Raw genomic sequence first — 16,485 nt, forward strand, 5'->3', positions numbered from 1 at the left:
TACGGTCATAGTCTTGGTGTCTGTAAAAAGAAAAAACATAGCTGTTACCTAAGCAAACAAGCATACATTTCGTAAAAAATTAGTTTGTAAACAGTAAACAAACTAACCTCTGAATTAGCTGCTCTTTGAGACCGCTTATTTATGCGCCTCTTTTCCTTAATTCTGCTTTCAAAGCGTGCACATTCATCGACAAATAATCCATATTTGCGATAATTTCGCGAAAAGAGATCACTTTTCAACAGGGAAATGAACGAAAATATAATTTATCACGAAGCCCGCCAAACAAATTATATGAAAAGTAAAATGTCACTTGACCTCAGTCAACACCAGCGCCCCTAGCGGCAAATTCACACGCGTTAGCTCCCATTCGTGTTCGCTGTACGTGAATAGGATTTACAAGGAGTAGAAGAGGTTTTCATGAAAATAGACCAAGGTATTTATGACTAGAATAGTTACTTACTAAGTTATTAAGAAGGTAGAGTAACGTAAGAATATAAGATAAATTTAGGAGACCACTATTTTATCCATGTTGGTACCTCATATTCGATTACTCAATGACCATTTCATGATTACATTCCTGCAAATATATAAAATACGCTACATTAGTATGTAGGTAGGTACGTATATGCCATCTGATGGTCCCTTCAATTAAACAGAAGATAACTTATGTAAGTAAACATTTATAAATAAGGTAAGAGCCAATAATCCTTATTTCCAAAAAAATATAATTTTAATGAACAGCAAAAATGTACCATCGTGGAAATTTATGAGTGTAGGGTAAAACTACGCCTCTTTCGTGAGTGTAGCGGACTCTCATAACTGTATGTACAAGTCGGCTACTGGACGTTTCCTCGATAGTACATACACATATTGTTACAAAAAAACTTAGTGGTCAAATTCACTTTGTGTCCAGCACTTTATTGTGAGTGCCATAAAAGCACTTATCAGTTGACAATAGCAAACAAGTGTCCCATTGAGTCCGTCTCGCTCTAGACACGTTGTTGTTTCACTCGCACTTGCAGGGCCTTCCCGGTCCCAATCTTTCCTCAGGGCACTGTGCTCTTCAACCTGGAGAACAAGATAATGTGGGTTTATTCACTGAAAGAACTGAGCCGCGAGCATAGGATTCCATACTATTTTCGAAACTACACAAACATATTGTATGGAAAAAACAAATGTCACTTTTGGAACTAACAAATTTGCCTTACATTTTGACGGTGACATTAGACGATACTGTTCTTTTTCCATATGTTTGTGTAGTTTCGATAATAGTATCGATACTATTTTCGAAACTACACAAACATATTGTATGGAAAAAACAAATGTCACTTTTGGAACTAACAAATTTGCCTTACATTACACGATACTGTTCTTTTTCCATATGTTTGTGTAGTTTCGAAAATAGTATCGAGTCCTGTGATAGAGATACTGGAACTTACATAAATTAACTACGCCTTGAGGGTTACTACAGCTTGATAAAAAACTAACGAAAGATCGAGTGCTGTCCTGCAATCGGCACCTACGTTTAATTTAACAAGATAGAGTCGTTGTTGGTAAGCGAAACTTTGTTTTTCGCAAGGTAAAATTATCCCTCTTAGTCTTTCCTTGAGGTGGGATTGGTCATATTATGGTCATCCCAACTAAAAATAATGTTTTGCCGAATATTAAAAAATAAATAAAAAATTGGTGTATCGCAGTCGAACTTCAAGACTTGGCGCTAGAACCTAGAGCTTCTATATTCTATTCCATTGGTACTCAACCTTTTTTATATAAGGGCCACAAACACGTTTAAGTCATGGTGACGCGGGCCGAAAGAATTTTTTTTTAACTATTATAAAGCGATGAAAACTATCGAATATAAAAACAATAATAAAAAACACATGCATATACTACTCTGTGTAAAAAGTATCCGGATTAGATCAATAAAACAAAAAATTATTGTTATTATTTTATTTTATCACCTTCAAAGTATGCTCCTTCAGAAACGATACACATACGCCAACGAATTATCCAATCATCACAATATTTTTTTAAATTCTGTTTCCAGAGATGTGTTTAGTACTTGCGCCGCATTTTTATTTTTGACTTCTATCGATTGTTAGTTAAAGTCATGTAGACTGTTTTATTTGACTATCGTGGTGTTGTGCACTTGGAATTCTTGCCAGAAAGTCAAACAGTAGGGAAATAATATTATGTGTGGGTTATGTAGAATTAAATACAGCAAATTCGAAGAAGAAGGCCAGATTTCTGGAAAAAAAATCGAGAAAAGATTTTGCACCACGATATTGCGCCTTTCGCACAAGGATCATCATTGTGAATTATTTTTTGAGCAAACACTCAACAAGTACCATCCAGCATCCACCATATTAACCAGATATGGCTGCAGCTCACGGCTCTAGCTTGTTTTTTTCCTAAACTCAAATTACCACTTCGAGGCACTGTTTTCAATCGATAGACGACAATATGGAAAAATCGCCGAGAGTACTAAACTAAACTCTGAAAACAGCGCTTAATTTTTTTTATGATGATTGGATAATTCGTTGTGTATCGTTCCTGAAGGAGCAAACTTTGAAGGTGATAAAATAAATTTGGATGATTAACATTTTTTTTTATTTTAGGGATATAATCCCGATATTTTTTACACAGAATGTTTTCTCTATTATTTCTCATGGCACGCGGGCCACTGATAAAGGCCCGGCGGGCCACATGCGGCCCGCGGGCCGCGGTTTGAGTATAGCTGTTCTATTCTATTCTCGGTGGGGGTGTAAGTACCTGCACCTGGCTATCTCGAATGGAACCTTGTGAACCTAGAGCCTCTCATCATTTAATATATACAGCCTAAATAAGTAAAAGCGAAAAATTTATGTTTTTTTTTTCAGACAGATGATGTTGCGCCGCCAACAGGCACCTATACCTGGCTGCAAACTCTGAAATCGCACGCAAACATCACAAGCTCACCTCTAAAAACATTTTCCGCCTGACGTCTAAATCTTATTATCTTTTCCAAGATAATAAAACAGTTTTACAATGTTTGTTTAAGTGTCCGATGAAACATGCCAGACTCGCCGTATTATTATATCTTTGACTGAAATCTGCCCGCGTCTGTTGGACTATTTTGAATATTGTTTACTTTCACAAACACATCCACTGAATTACTGAATAGCATTCGCACGTACCTATTCGGATCTATTTTGCCGCCCAAAAGCGTAAGCGAGGTTATCTTTTAACCTTATCCGTGAACCTGCAGGGAGGAAAATACATTCAAAGCTATGAAATAGGAGCACGTCTAACTAAGCTAAGTACTGAAATGAATTTCATTAAACTATCCGCGCTGTATAACATTGCAATGCTAGTTAAGCATTAGTTCGAGCATTCAACATAAGTTAGTTAAAATGTTAGACGGTTAGTTAGAATGCGAGTTCTCGAACCGAATTGATAATTTTATTAAACATCGGTGCTGATTTTGGGGCAACCAAACTTAGATCAAAAGTTAAACTTCCTGTCGAATTGGCATTTAGACAAACAGAAGGTCTGTTTCCGACAGCATTAAGGCTGCGTTCACATTAAGCAAACTGCTCGAATATTACTATAGGCGCGTAACGCCGCAAATTGCGTAAAGTGAGCGTAGAACACTCAGCCTACTAAACCGATACGCCCTCAACCCAGTCAGCATCAAACAGTTTGCCTACTGTAAACGCAGAAAAAAATAAGGCGTGGTTGCTCCAGAATCAGCCACAGTAGCAGCATGTCTGCGTGACTCACGTGTGCTGGTTGTGCGAGTCCTCGTGCGAGGTGGCGGGCGCGCGCCAGCGCAGCCGCGGCCGCAGCGCCATCTGGCGGAACGTCTGCCGGAACTGCCGCGACATCGAGCAGTACAGCACGAAGTTTATCGCCCCGTTCACCAGCGCCAGGAAGTCCATCAACTCCCCGAATAGATCGTAGCAGCGCTTGAAGAAGCACCAGCCGAGCAGACCGCTCATGAGCCCTAAAATGCCCTGAGGCACCTCCGTCACTAGAAACAGCAACAGAACAGCCAGCAGCATCTTAGTGGTCCTATCGGTGCGCTTATCAGCTTTGTGCTGGCGCTGGGCAGTCTTCTCCGCCGAGGGGCAGGCGCTGTAGTTCCTCAAGTTCTTCTGGTGTCGGTTGGCGCTGTAGAGCGCGCGGATGAGCCACACGATGATGACGGTGAGGATGGAGCAGGGCAGCAGCTTGATGAGCACGGCGTGCACCCAGAAGTTGGCCTGGTAGAGGCGGCCCTGCTTGTCCGCGTCGATGTGGTACGCGATGCCGTGGCCGCTGCTGTCCGACACCGGCTTCGTGTGGATGTCGAATACCTGCGGAGGGAAGTGCCATTATACAGACTGGCAAGTGTAGGTTGGCGTTCCTAAGGGGGCGCTTCCCTTTGGTTTTTATTGTTTATTTTGCTCTTACCTCTGTAGAAAATATTTTTCTATGTCTATTTTTATAGTTAGATGTTGGGTATGTTTTCTAAATTTGGGTAAGTAACAAAAACAAATGTGATTAAATAAAATTAGTTCCTATCTTTTGCCACACGCCAACTTATACTTGACGCGCTGTAGCATGGCGGTCGCAACACAATCACGCATTCAATGTTAATCGACATTGTATGGAAAGCGGACGTTTGGCGGAATTTCAAACGGAATCGTTTTGTTTTGTAGATCGGTTCTATGTTGACATTCGCCTCGGTCCTAACTCCAAAGCACATAAGCTCCTAAGTAATGAGAGAAATGTATTTGAGGTCCTCTAGTTGGGGAATGGGAGCCTCAGGCTTTTATTGTTAGAATTAGAACTGTGTTAAGAGTAAATCCCGTGCGGAGGACAAATCGAAGGATTAGTGAGGTTCAAGGAGGATTAAGTTGGTCTTTCGGTTCCACTCTTAATGAAAGTTTTGAACGTAGGTAGATATGTGGTCCTAACAGTTTCACACATAATTATATATCTACCAAAGGTTATGCACACATCCAAATTAAACTACATATTAATTGCATTATCTCTCTGTGTAAATATTCGTTCACTCAAATAAAAGAACCACAACAATTTAATTAAGTACTTACACACATTTAATTAGTTTCATACTGATTAAACATGACAGTAAACCGTCTGTCTGTAGCTGGGCTATATGTATAGGAATCGGATGGACAATTTTGAATACGTTTTTTACATCACTCTTGCTTGTCGAAATCGAAATACGAAGTTTTGGAGAGCTATCATGTAATGAGTAAGTGTATTCTAGTGTTTGTAGGTATTTTTACAAAATTATCTTTCCTCTCAGTCTTTCGCACTACCTATAACTTTCTCCACAACACCCAAGGTTAGCTGGAAGAGAATGCTGTTAGCATTAAGTTCGCCTATGTACATAATTTTATTATTGTGCAATAAAGTATTTAATAATAATAATAATATCATGCAATCGGTACGTATAACTCAGCAAGATAGAGTATAAGTTAGCCATAGTTAGCCCAGCAGCGGACCCAAACTTTGTTCTTCGTAAGCTAGAGTGACCCCGGGGGTCTTACCATGAAGGTGGGTATACAGAGGATGGGGGGCAGTATGAAGCTCGCGAGGATTGCGATGCTGCAGCGCCGCTCCGTGCAGAGAATATGGCTCTTGTCGGAATACCTGAAATTAATACATTTTACTAAATTCATGCCTTAAAGTAGTTTGAACCGAACATGCGTGGAAACCAACATTATAATGGGTACATGAGTAAAGAGCGAATTACACTTTAGTAGAGAGATCATAGACAAATCGTTGTCTATGGCGAGATGTATTTACTTATTGAAGTGTAAATCACACAGGTAAATTACTATTTAGGGCACAGATCTATACAGGTTGTTGCAAAAAGGGTATACTAAGCCTACGAGTTTTGGAAACTCGTAGAACAAAAGTTGTTCAGAATGACCCCCTGAGTCACCCTTTTGGCTTAGTATACCCTTTTTGCAACACCCTGTAGAACAACTAAGCTAGGACGAACTACAAAACGTCTGACGGGTACCTACCTAAATTTTCTATCTACATATATTATGTTTGTCTCACAATCACAACCGTAAAGGTATTTCACACCGTTAAACACCTGTTGAACGATAGTCCAGTTTTGTCGGAGACAGCAGTCAACCTATCTTAGGTTGACAGCTTAGCTCACGGTCGTGTTTAAAATCTAACTTCTTGACAGTTTCATTTTACTGGAAAATGTTTTCGGTTGGATTAATATTTTGAAGAAAAGTTATTTCTTTCTCTGATTGAGCCACTAATAAATTAACACCATAATTTAATTTGGACTTCAGTCACGTCTGTCTGGCGGACATTTCACAAAAGCATAATCAAATCAAAGGATAACAAATGGAAAATTTCAGTTTCAGGTAAAAGTCAAGGTACTTAAGTAATATTGTAATGATCGATTGGCTGAGTAATTGGCATAATCTTGTTTCTACGAAATCATTAAATCTTTCTATAAGACTGATTATAAGATGTAGGTAAATTTATTAACTAACCGACTTATTGCTTATACCTTCAAATATCGATAAAAATAAATTCCAGCAAAAACATACGTTTAAATGTACGTACGTATAATCGTATATGGCATGTGGTATATCACGCATATATGCGTAAAATGTTAGTAGGTAATGCAGTCGCACATATTGCCATGTTGGTAAATAGTCCATATTAAATACCAGATGAAAATTGTACCTACTATCCGTCTGACGCGTCGTATTCGATGTTTGAAAATGTGCATACTACAGGATGTTGCAAAAGTGGTAGGTCTCGTTATTCTGAGTATTCTGAGTAACTTTTACTCTATAATCATACTTCCAATAGTAAAAATTACGTCTACAAAAATATATATAGGTTTTCAAAACATAACAAAGTTTTTTTTTCAGATTGTCGAATATGTAGGTACCTATTAAATTTACCTTTATTTAATACTTGAGCGGTTCTAACATTGCCACGCATCACGCTGCATATTGTGTGAACGAACGCGTATCCGAACATTTCTAGTATCACCGTTTTTATAGAAAACACTCACAGAAAACGCATCCCTTTTTACACAATGAACGCAACAAGCATCGTGATACGGGGCAGTACGAGTATGAGAACCCAGCACTTACTTAATAGCGATGTATCTCCATATAGCCAGCGAGAGAGTGAGACAGATAGACGCGGTGTGCAGGACCTGTGCGAAGTGCATGTGGAACAACAGATACACCGCCCACGAGTAGGGGAAGTCCAGCGTCTCCGGCAACACCTGTAAGGAAACTCATACGTTAAACCCTTGTTACACCTACCTAGCTCGTCCACCTGCCGCCATCAACTATAATTATGTCGGCGGCGTACTCACATGCCCACACTGTGCAAGGGGGTTGGTTCGCCGCAAAGATGGGCTATATAAGCCATCTTAGGGCGCACGCGCGCCAAAAGAACTAGGGGTCGAAGTGGTCGCCATGGCCGAAATCGGTCGGACCAATCATCATCATCATCATCACACCTACCGAGAAGAATGGCGAGGCAGTATCCTCGACTGATCCTCCACCAAAGAACGACCGAGTGCTTGGCCGAGGAGACTCTACTTAGTAGGTGAAATCAGGGTATCGGGAATGTACAGAGGGCAATAGCATGAAAACACAATATACCTACGACACATAATTACCACACACTTTAATATAAAATTAATCCGGTGAAGGGATGATAGTGCATTTATGGTGTGTTTAGTAATTTTAGTTAGGTAATTGCTATCGTATGAGACCAGTTTTTAATAATAAAAATCTTAATAATGATGCACTATTTCGCCGCGTACTACACCGTATCGTAGCCCTACGCCGCGCCAAGGATCCTCAGCACATCAACCTGTTGGAGAACGATTGGGAAACCGAAGGGGTCAAAACACATTTGCCCAGCCGGACAGCCGTTCCTGCCAGGTCAGTTTTCCTCCCTTCACTTCTCATTCCTTTTCATAACATTTCCTGGTCCAACATTTCAAGAATTCTCTGTTGAAAGAAGAAATTTCCGAGAAATTTTGGTTACACTATTATTGAAGAATTTCATGTGGAACACCAGACCTCTTCCTCATTTCCGTGCCATTTCTTGTGAAGAGAAGTGAGTGACGGAGTTGACGGCGGCACAATTCTGAGAACATCATTTTATTTCGTTTGTCGTCGACACTCTAGAAGAAGACTTCTAAAGTACGCACGGGTGCAATATGCCATAACCTTCAGCCGATATGTTGTGAATATCCGAATATACACATAATATGTTCATATACAGGTTGTTGTTGCAAAAATGGTAGAGTTAGTTGAAAAGGGGCGAGTCAGCTCGTCATTCTAAACAAATTTTGTTTATTTATTTATTTAGTTTAAAGTACACCAACAATAAATTTACAAATAAATTATGATTAATTAGTTCTGTGTTAATTTATCAATTGCAGGCACATGCACACACAACGTACATCATACATATGTTTACCTACTAAATTACAACATAAATTAATTTTGTTCTAACAAGAGTTTTGAAAATCCACTGTTCAGATTGACGAGCTGTCACTCAATTTTGGTTTACCAGATCTCTTGTACATCACCACATCCCTTATACGAGTATGTAATATAAGGCCTCCTCTACCCTTTAGTCACGTACTAGTGTTTATATCATTCGCCCGGCCATGCCTGTGTGTATTTGCATTTGTATATTTGTATGTACACCGCTCTAAATATGGGATTCGTATGAATTTCTGAGAACTTTGATTCCGAGTTTAAATTATCAAAGCACCGATGTCAATTTAATAGAACCTTCGGTGAGTAGGTATATACAACACAATTATAATGCCATATATCAGTCTGGACAGTCATTTATTAGTTATGAGTTTGTTATTATTGTTAACGGTTTAAAACTATATAGGTATTGTCTTTCCAATAAGTTTAATGAAAATAGTTTTTAGTAATGAGCAGAGTATATTCGTAATATCTCAATTTATGTATAATTTATTTCCTGTATGGTTTCCGGACCATAATTATCTCGTCATGGCGAAACAGTGTAAGCTTTGTGCACTAACACTTTGGATACGATAGGTATAATAATCTTCTTTGATCTTGCCTACACCTATAAAGATGGAAAATGATCGCTGAAAAATATCTGGTTAATTTTGAATTTTTCGTGTAAGTATAAAGTCGTATGTAGGTATTTGCTTAACCAAGTTACGATTATAACGTGTTATAAAAAGTCATAGGCATTAGGTTAGTACACCTGTTACAGGTTCTCATCACTATAAAAAACAATCTAGATAAAAGTACGTAATAAAGTAACACATTAGGTTTATCTTTGCATCAGAAACATTCGGTTTATACAAGTACCTAGGTACACATCAAACTAGTACTTAAAATGTCTTTGAAGTTGAATCGAAACACAAATACACAGACGCACAGACACATTAAACTTATAAACTCATTAAAAAGACCAAACAATTAAGTAGTAGTACCAGGGCACTTTACCACATGAATTAATAAGACATGATACTCAGAACGTGCCCAGAACAACACACTGTCATCATCATCACAACCCATCACGTCCCCACTGCTAGGGCACAGGTCTCCTTCCAATGAAGGAAAGATTTTAGGCCTAGTCCACCACGCTGGCTTAGTGCGGGTTGGTGAACTTTCAAAGATATAGTTATATATGAATCTAATATAATCATTAATCATTGCAGACTCACCAGATACCGGTAGACGACGAAGGGCACGTACTCCAGCATCACGAAGACGTCGGCCACGGCCAGCCACTTCAGCAGGCGGTTGATGGGCGCCGCCGCCAGCTCGCGCCGCGTCAGCACCGCCACGTTCAGCAGGTTGGCCAGGATGCCCACCGTGCACACCTGCGAGCGATCAACCTCATCACCAACCAACCAACTACTACCAACTATACTCTAGTTCATTGTCAGCACCGCCACGTTCAGCAGGTTGGCCAGGATGCCCACCGTGTACGCCTGCCAGCAAACAACCACATCACCAACCAACCAACTACTACCAACTATTCTCTACGTTCTTGTTACTACCGCGATGTTCAGCAGGTTCGCCAGGTTGCCCACTGTGTAGACCTGCAGGGAAACACCAACGGTCCAACTAATAGAGTCTTAGCTAACGCTGTAGTTTTGTTTTTCGCTAGCTTCGGAGCGCTGTATGAACCACAACCTTATCGCGTGCCGATTGCGTGAAAATTCTTGTTCGTTCGTTTGTCGATTTAGAACATAACCCCCTCTATGTTTTTCTACTGCTAAGCAAAGGCCCCGTCATTTTGTTCCACATTATCCATTTGACAATCAATTCGAATGTTCAAACGTTTGAGATATTTACTTATTTATTCTTCGATAAAAAAATCAACCACACAACGTAGATTGCTGCTTTAAAAAAATATACCTAAGCACTATATAAGCACCCTTTAACGTAAGTCTTTTGAAAAGGATTAAACTCAAAGCTTGCTTTAATTGGAAAGGTATATCTCTCTGTAAATATTTAGCAGAAGCTCTTTTAATATTTTTGCTTCAAAACGTTTTTATTTTTTCCCAAGTTCTGTCATTAAGCTACGGAACAGAGACAAATTACTTGCAACTGTACAAAGAACAGTTGTTGAGCTTCCTGACTAAATTAAATTTAAGCAGAGATTCCCCAGCCTTTGTTATTATATTATACCATGATCTGAGGTTATAAACGATGCTATTTTCAGTAGGAATTAACATGACAATTGAATATTCAATATGGTAATGCAGGAAGCCGGAACCATAATTTGTAATTAACCAATTAACCTGATCAAACACCGGTCCCACATTGCAGTATGTACGTATGTAAACAAGTATAATGAAATATAATATAAATTTAGTGCTGACCAAACCTAATAATACCTACTCTACATACAAATATCACGATTATTTCCAATTTGTTGAATGTGTATAAATATTGAATTCATTCCGTATTTTATATCTCCCGACTCTAGGCGTTAACATTGTTTCTTTAAATATAATGTATAATACAATAGAATCAAAGTCACACTGAATTAATTTCAGTACAGATTCAGATAGAAAAAACTACAAAACTCATAGTTACCAAAAACTTCGAGTGGTAAGTACAAATAATAATAACACTTACAAATCTCCGATAGAATATATTGACCACTCCTATAATTATGATAAAATATAACTACAGGATGTAATATTAATAATAATAAAGTCTGAAAGTTTTATTATGATGACCTTTACAAAGCTCCGCGCCAAGATCTGACTATGTTGTTTTAAGAGCGGACATTAAAGTTGCTCAATTGAGACAGAATCTGTGTTTTTAAAGGAAATCGATGGCTGCAGCTGAGTTGATGGTTGCATTGAAGAGGAAACATATATTTCCAGCAGTCTAGAAAGTCTAGACTATTTGCTTTTATAGATAAAACTCAGGTTCTAACGGCATCGCAGTCTCAAGTTTGAGCGACGACCTGTCTAGGTATGGCGTCTTGCGAACTGTCTACTCAATTACTTTTATACATAGGGGTGGTACTTTATCAATGGACTGTACCGGTCATACTGAAAAACTTTCCGATTGGTAGCAACTTTAAAACTGCGACAGTAAAGCAGAGATAAATGATTCCTTCCGGTGGAATTTGGCATGGCAGGTAAGTACCTACACTCACCGGCAATGAAAAAGTTCCACTCACAAAATTCCTACCTCAAACAACCCAATTTTAAAAAAAATGTAATAAATAAATTGAACAAAACATTATTGTTTTTACTGGGTAATGATGGGTCCTGATTCTGTTAAATGTACTACAATATTGCAGAAGGCGTTATTAAGCTAGCCTTTGCCGTTTAGGAGTAATTTGCTGCTTTTCTCAGTGGAACCTTTTCATTGCCCGTGAGTGTAGCAAGTAAATACATTTAGCTACATTCGTGAATTCGTGATGCTCACTGATAAATTTCGACCTCGTATAGTTTGACTTCTACTATAATTGGATTCCAGATAAGAGTGAATTCCACCTATCCATGTGAGGTGCTATATGTAATACTTTTTCCTTTGTGAGACAATGCCAAAAATGCTTTTAAAAAGTGCAGGGAATCATAGTTGATAGTAGTAATCATTACAGAGGGTCGAATCTCATCTCCCGGCAGATCGGCATTCAAGTGAGTACACTAAGTGGCAATTACGATGGTGTATGTCCAAAGATTATCGTTAGTACCTAATATTCTCGTATCCTCACTAATATTATAAATGCGAAAGTAACTGTGTCTGTCTCTCTGTTACTCTTTCACGCCAAAACTACTGAACGGATTTGAATGAAATTTGGTATAAGTACATATGGTCTAGACCCTGAGAAAGAACATAAGGCTACTTTTTATGCCGGAATTCCCACGGGAAAACTTTTTTAAGGCGAAGCGAAGCTCGCGGTAACAGTTAGTTACTAATAAGCACAACTATAACACAAATCAAATACATAGGTAGGTACACAAATCGACATCGCGACGAAAACGGGCTAGAAATAATTTGTTTTCCACCCTTGACCATGAACTAAGGTCGTTGACCGGTGTATTATATCGGTCATAAACCATTAATATCATGTGTTTTTTTTATAGCTAACACCCGTAACCTTAGCATCATCTAAATATTACTTAAACCTGATTCGGTTATCTTCTTAACTAGGTACATCTGCAAATAGGTATTATGTTGGTCAAATTCATGCAGTCTTGATTGTCACCCTAACCTTGTATCGACGATGTTAGGGTGACAATCAAGCCTCGCCTTGCTTCATACAAATAACTGTCTCGTTTTTCAATGATCACAAAAATCGTAATTTATAGAAACTTACATTGTTGTAAAATAGGTGAAAATTACTAAATTAACAAGAAATTCTGGCTTGACGTTGGCTAAATGGACAATTGGACATCCTATATATTATCAACACTTTTGGTGTGGAACCCCGAAAACGAGAAAGTTTTTTTCTATACTTAATTGTTTATCTAATATCCTTTCTGTTTATATTATTTTTGCGAACTTCGCTATTGCTATCATTATATTTATTTACTTATTTAATTCTTTATTGCACAAATATTAAAAATTCATGTACAAAAGGTGGGCTTAATGCTAAGAGCATTTTCTACCATTATAAGCACAAAGAGGAAGGTACATCCCTGTAACCGGAGGATTTCACACTGATTCCGATATCAGGTGGCCAATAGCACTGCCATAAACTAAACAATGGCCCAAAGCCGGAATAACAGGGAAATTTTCCTGCCAATCAATTACTTTCTCCCCTTTCATTGCTGTCTCTACCCGGCAAACTCTGTAGAAGACATTTTAGTAAGTAAGCACCTATTATTGGTGGTACATTTTGTGACTGGAAGTTAATTAAATCAGAGCTCTTCAACGAATTTAATATTATTTGGCCACCGTTTTAACCACCTGAAGATTTTCCTTTAGTTACCTGGAGTGAAATATTTTATAATTTACGCATCCGGACTCGTTTTATCATTCCATATGTATTATCTTTCATTAATTTCAACATCACCGTCAAAAGAGATCACTTACTTCGCTACAGGTAGGCGGTGGGTAGGCGCTAGCACGGTTTCCTTGAATCAACCTCTTTCGGCTTACTTTACTTTTTTAAATCTTGTAGAGACATAGTTACTAGACATAGAACGCTCAAAGCAAACCATTATCCTACTCAAGGAACATAAGTGCTTCTCATCCTACTCTAGTACTAGTTATTATTCTGTTCTCTAGCATTGAGTCCCTCATTACAGAAAAATTGTACGAAACTTCAGCAGTAAGTAGAAATACTCACGCAAGTTTCAAATTATACCATTTTGCACGTTAAAAATATATTCGAGATGAAAAGAGCCTTTGATAAAATAGCGTTAATTGATTAACACATTAACACAAGTGATGTAATGTATGTGTAAGTAGTTTATGAGTTATTATTTATTATTAGTGGAGTAATGACACCATGAAATGGAAATAAAATGGTTATAAACGCTTCGCACTCGTAAATATTGATTTGGGAGGGGCTAGTGCGAGTTTTCTGGTAGGTACTTTATCGCCGGAACTTTGTATGGAAGGGCCAATAAAAATTTCACGAATGGCAAAGCTCGAATACCATAAAATACAAGGCATATTTATGCATTACATTTATTTTTAAGGGACGAAGTTGTACGTATGTAAGTGAGACTGACTTTAAGGTCTGATATAAATTAATTGAATTGATAAAAGTAGTTATCCAGTTTATGACTTTACCACTTTACCACTTTTTTAAAGAGCACGATATTCTATTTTCTTCTACACTTTAATAAAACATAGGTAGGTACCTATACTATAAGTACCTACACATTTTAATACCACATGAGTACTATATTATCTTTATTTTCCATTCTATTTCTGCCTCTTGTGGATCGACACGTGCCGAATCTGTCAGCGACAATAAAAAAAACTATCTCCAGTGGTATGAATGAACCTTCATTTGAAGCCTATTCTCTGTTCTCAGCAGTGTGGTTGGTATTTGTGTGTGTGAGAGAGGATCTATGCGTGCCATCACTGAAAATTTGACTGGTCTGGTAGAGATTTTCTCCATATTTTGTATAGTTTTCATTTTTATTTATTTTTTGTTTTGGTGAAAATAAAGGATGTTGTCATTGTAACAAGTACTTAACTACAGTGTTCATAACATACCATAAACAGAAGCATATACCTATAGGCAGCTGTCCAAATACGCTGATATACATATACTTACCTATCAAATTATTTTCAATGTAAAACTAATGTACCTACCTTAACCCGAGTCCGCGTTGTTCTATGGTACCTAACCACTAGAAACATAAATTGTACATAACTAAATAAAAATATCCTTTTAAATAAATTTCACATGGTAAAATAACCCCAACTCATATAAGAATAAAAAATTAATAAACGGCTAACCGCTTTTCTTGAAAGTTACAAACTATCTCACGTCATCAGCAGAACATAAAAACGCATTCAAATTAACTCTTTTGCCTTAACGCGAAGTCAAAACGAAACATTTACGAAGTAGTTAATTAAAAACTAGTGTCAAATTCAATACATTTTGAATCCGAAAATGGTTGTCAAAACAAATTCGCGATAGGTACCTACCTACACAGTTAATTCTATTAATGCCTACGGTTCCACCCACTGAATTTAAAAACAGACACACAAATCCAAGGTAAAAATAACGTTAGTTTATTACTTCTATGGTAAAAATAGCCAACGTGACAAAAAAATACTCACAACAAGACTGACGTATCCGTGTATCCTGTTATACGCCATCATGACCTCTCTAAAGTCTCCATCGCAATACCCGCACGAGTCGGTCTTCAAGGTCAAGTTGAGGGTGCTCTGGGCGTCCTTGATGGCCACCTCGAGGACGGACTCCAGGTCCTCACGGCCTCCGTCCTTCAGGGAATGCTCCTTCAGCATGAGAAGCAGGTCGTGCTTGCTCATGCTCTTGTTTGCTGCCGTCCATAGTAGGAAGATGTCTAAGAGCGTCTGGTTTGACATTTTGAGGTTATGCTGCCATCGGGGTTTGTGAGGTTCTCTGAAACAAGGAGTGTGATTTTTATGTTAGATTGGATGCATAGGAAAGTTTAAGATTGTGATGTGTGTGGTGTAACATCTCCTTAGCACAGCGGTTTCTGATTAGTGTTCCGCCGAACCCAGGGGTTCCGTGAGAGACCCTCAGGGATTCTAGGAAAATTCAACAATACGAAAATCAAGTATCTGTAGCGCAAATAAGTGTTGAAGGCCTGGGCTGGGGTTTAGCCAAAAGAACGGCGAACAAAAAAGGATTTCCGTAGGGAAATTCGGAAAGTGCTGCAGATCGCTAATAGCGGTACTGGTAGGTATATTAAATTTAGCAATGTCAATAAATAAAATTATTTATTCTAAATTTTACTTATGTAAGTATACATAAATATAAGTCAGAGTTTTGTTTTTAAGTAATGTACTCAAGTAAAAAATAACCATGGGCATTCCATAATGAATATCTATATTCCACTCCACTCTCCAGTCTGCAAATTCGAGTAGTCATTTATAACATTTTTTTACAATACTTATGTGTACAGTGCTCCAAAATTGATAATGCACATATAAATCTTTGACAGATCGTTTTTTTTTCGATTATGTGACACATGATATTGCCTCCTATTTCTTTCGAACAAGGTGCAAAATGCAAGTGTTTTTTAAAGGCTCTTACGATTTAATGATTCGCGTGTGAAGATCTGCATGTGCATTATTAATTTTGGACAAGTGTATATACACTTGGAGTGTATAAACATTACACTCGAGTCGTCAGTTCTATGCATGTAAATAATAGGCTTGATATTAAGTCATAAAGCGGAACAGGGGGTTCACTCTATTTGACGATAAACTAAGTTTCAGATCGCTGTTGCGCAAGCCACGACTCTATCTCGTTGGCGTAGTAAACGTTGCGTTTGTT

At 38.1% G+C, this 16,485-nt stretch overlaps 1 protein-coding gene across 2 annotated transcripts; it reads right to left on the reverse strand.

The window, feature by feature from the left end:
- Nucleotides 1–371: 371 nt before the first annotated feature.
- LOC105395067 (G-protein coupled receptor dmsr-1) lies at nucleotides 372–15,586 on the reverse strand. Of its 2 annotated transcripts, XM_038106349.2 has the most exons (7): nucleotides 15,279–15,586; nucleotides 9,722–9,880; nucleotides 7,131–7,267; nucleotides 5,541–5,643; nucleotides 3,763–4,337; nucleotides 3,177–3,241; nucleotides 372–1,068 (listed from the first exon to the last, which is right to left on the reverse strand). In XM_038106349.2, the coding sequence occupies exons 1-6, from the start codon at nucleotides 15,546–15,548 to the stop codon at nucleotides 3,217–3,219; spliced, it is 1,269 nt and encodes a 422-aa protein (XP_037962277.2). In that variant the 5' UTR covers nucleotides 15,549–15,586; the 3' UTR covers nucleotides 372–1,068; nucleotides 3,177–3,216. The 2 variants fall into 2 exon arrangements, with proteins under 2 accessions (XP_037962277.2, XP_037962279.2); XM_038106351.2 differs by lacking the exon at nucleotides 3,177–3,241.
- Nucleotides 15,587–16,485: the final 899 nt, after the last annotated feature.

This window comes from Plutella xylostella, chromosome 19, assembly GCF_932276165.1.
Source record: "Plutella xylostella chromosome 19, ilPluXylo3.1, whole genome shotgun sequence".
Lineage (NCBI taxonomy): Eukaryota > Metazoa > Arthropoda > Insecta > Lepidoptera > Plutellidae > Plutella > Plutella xylostella.

Bases quoted from the DNA above. Each gene is read 5' to 3' on its own strand.
- LOC105395067 (XM_038106349.2), bottom strand. From the start codon at position 15,548: ATGTCAAACCAGACGCTCTTAGACATCTTCCTACTATGGACGGCAGCA. The intron at 5,644-7,130 runs GTAAGTGCTGGG...TATTAATTTCAG, and splicing joins TGGAGATACATCGCTATTAA to GTATTCCGACAAGAGCCATA. The intron at 3,242-3,762 runs GTGAGTCACGCA...TCCTCCCTGCAG, and splicing joins GACTCGCACAACCAGCACAC to GTTCACGGATAAGGTTAAAA.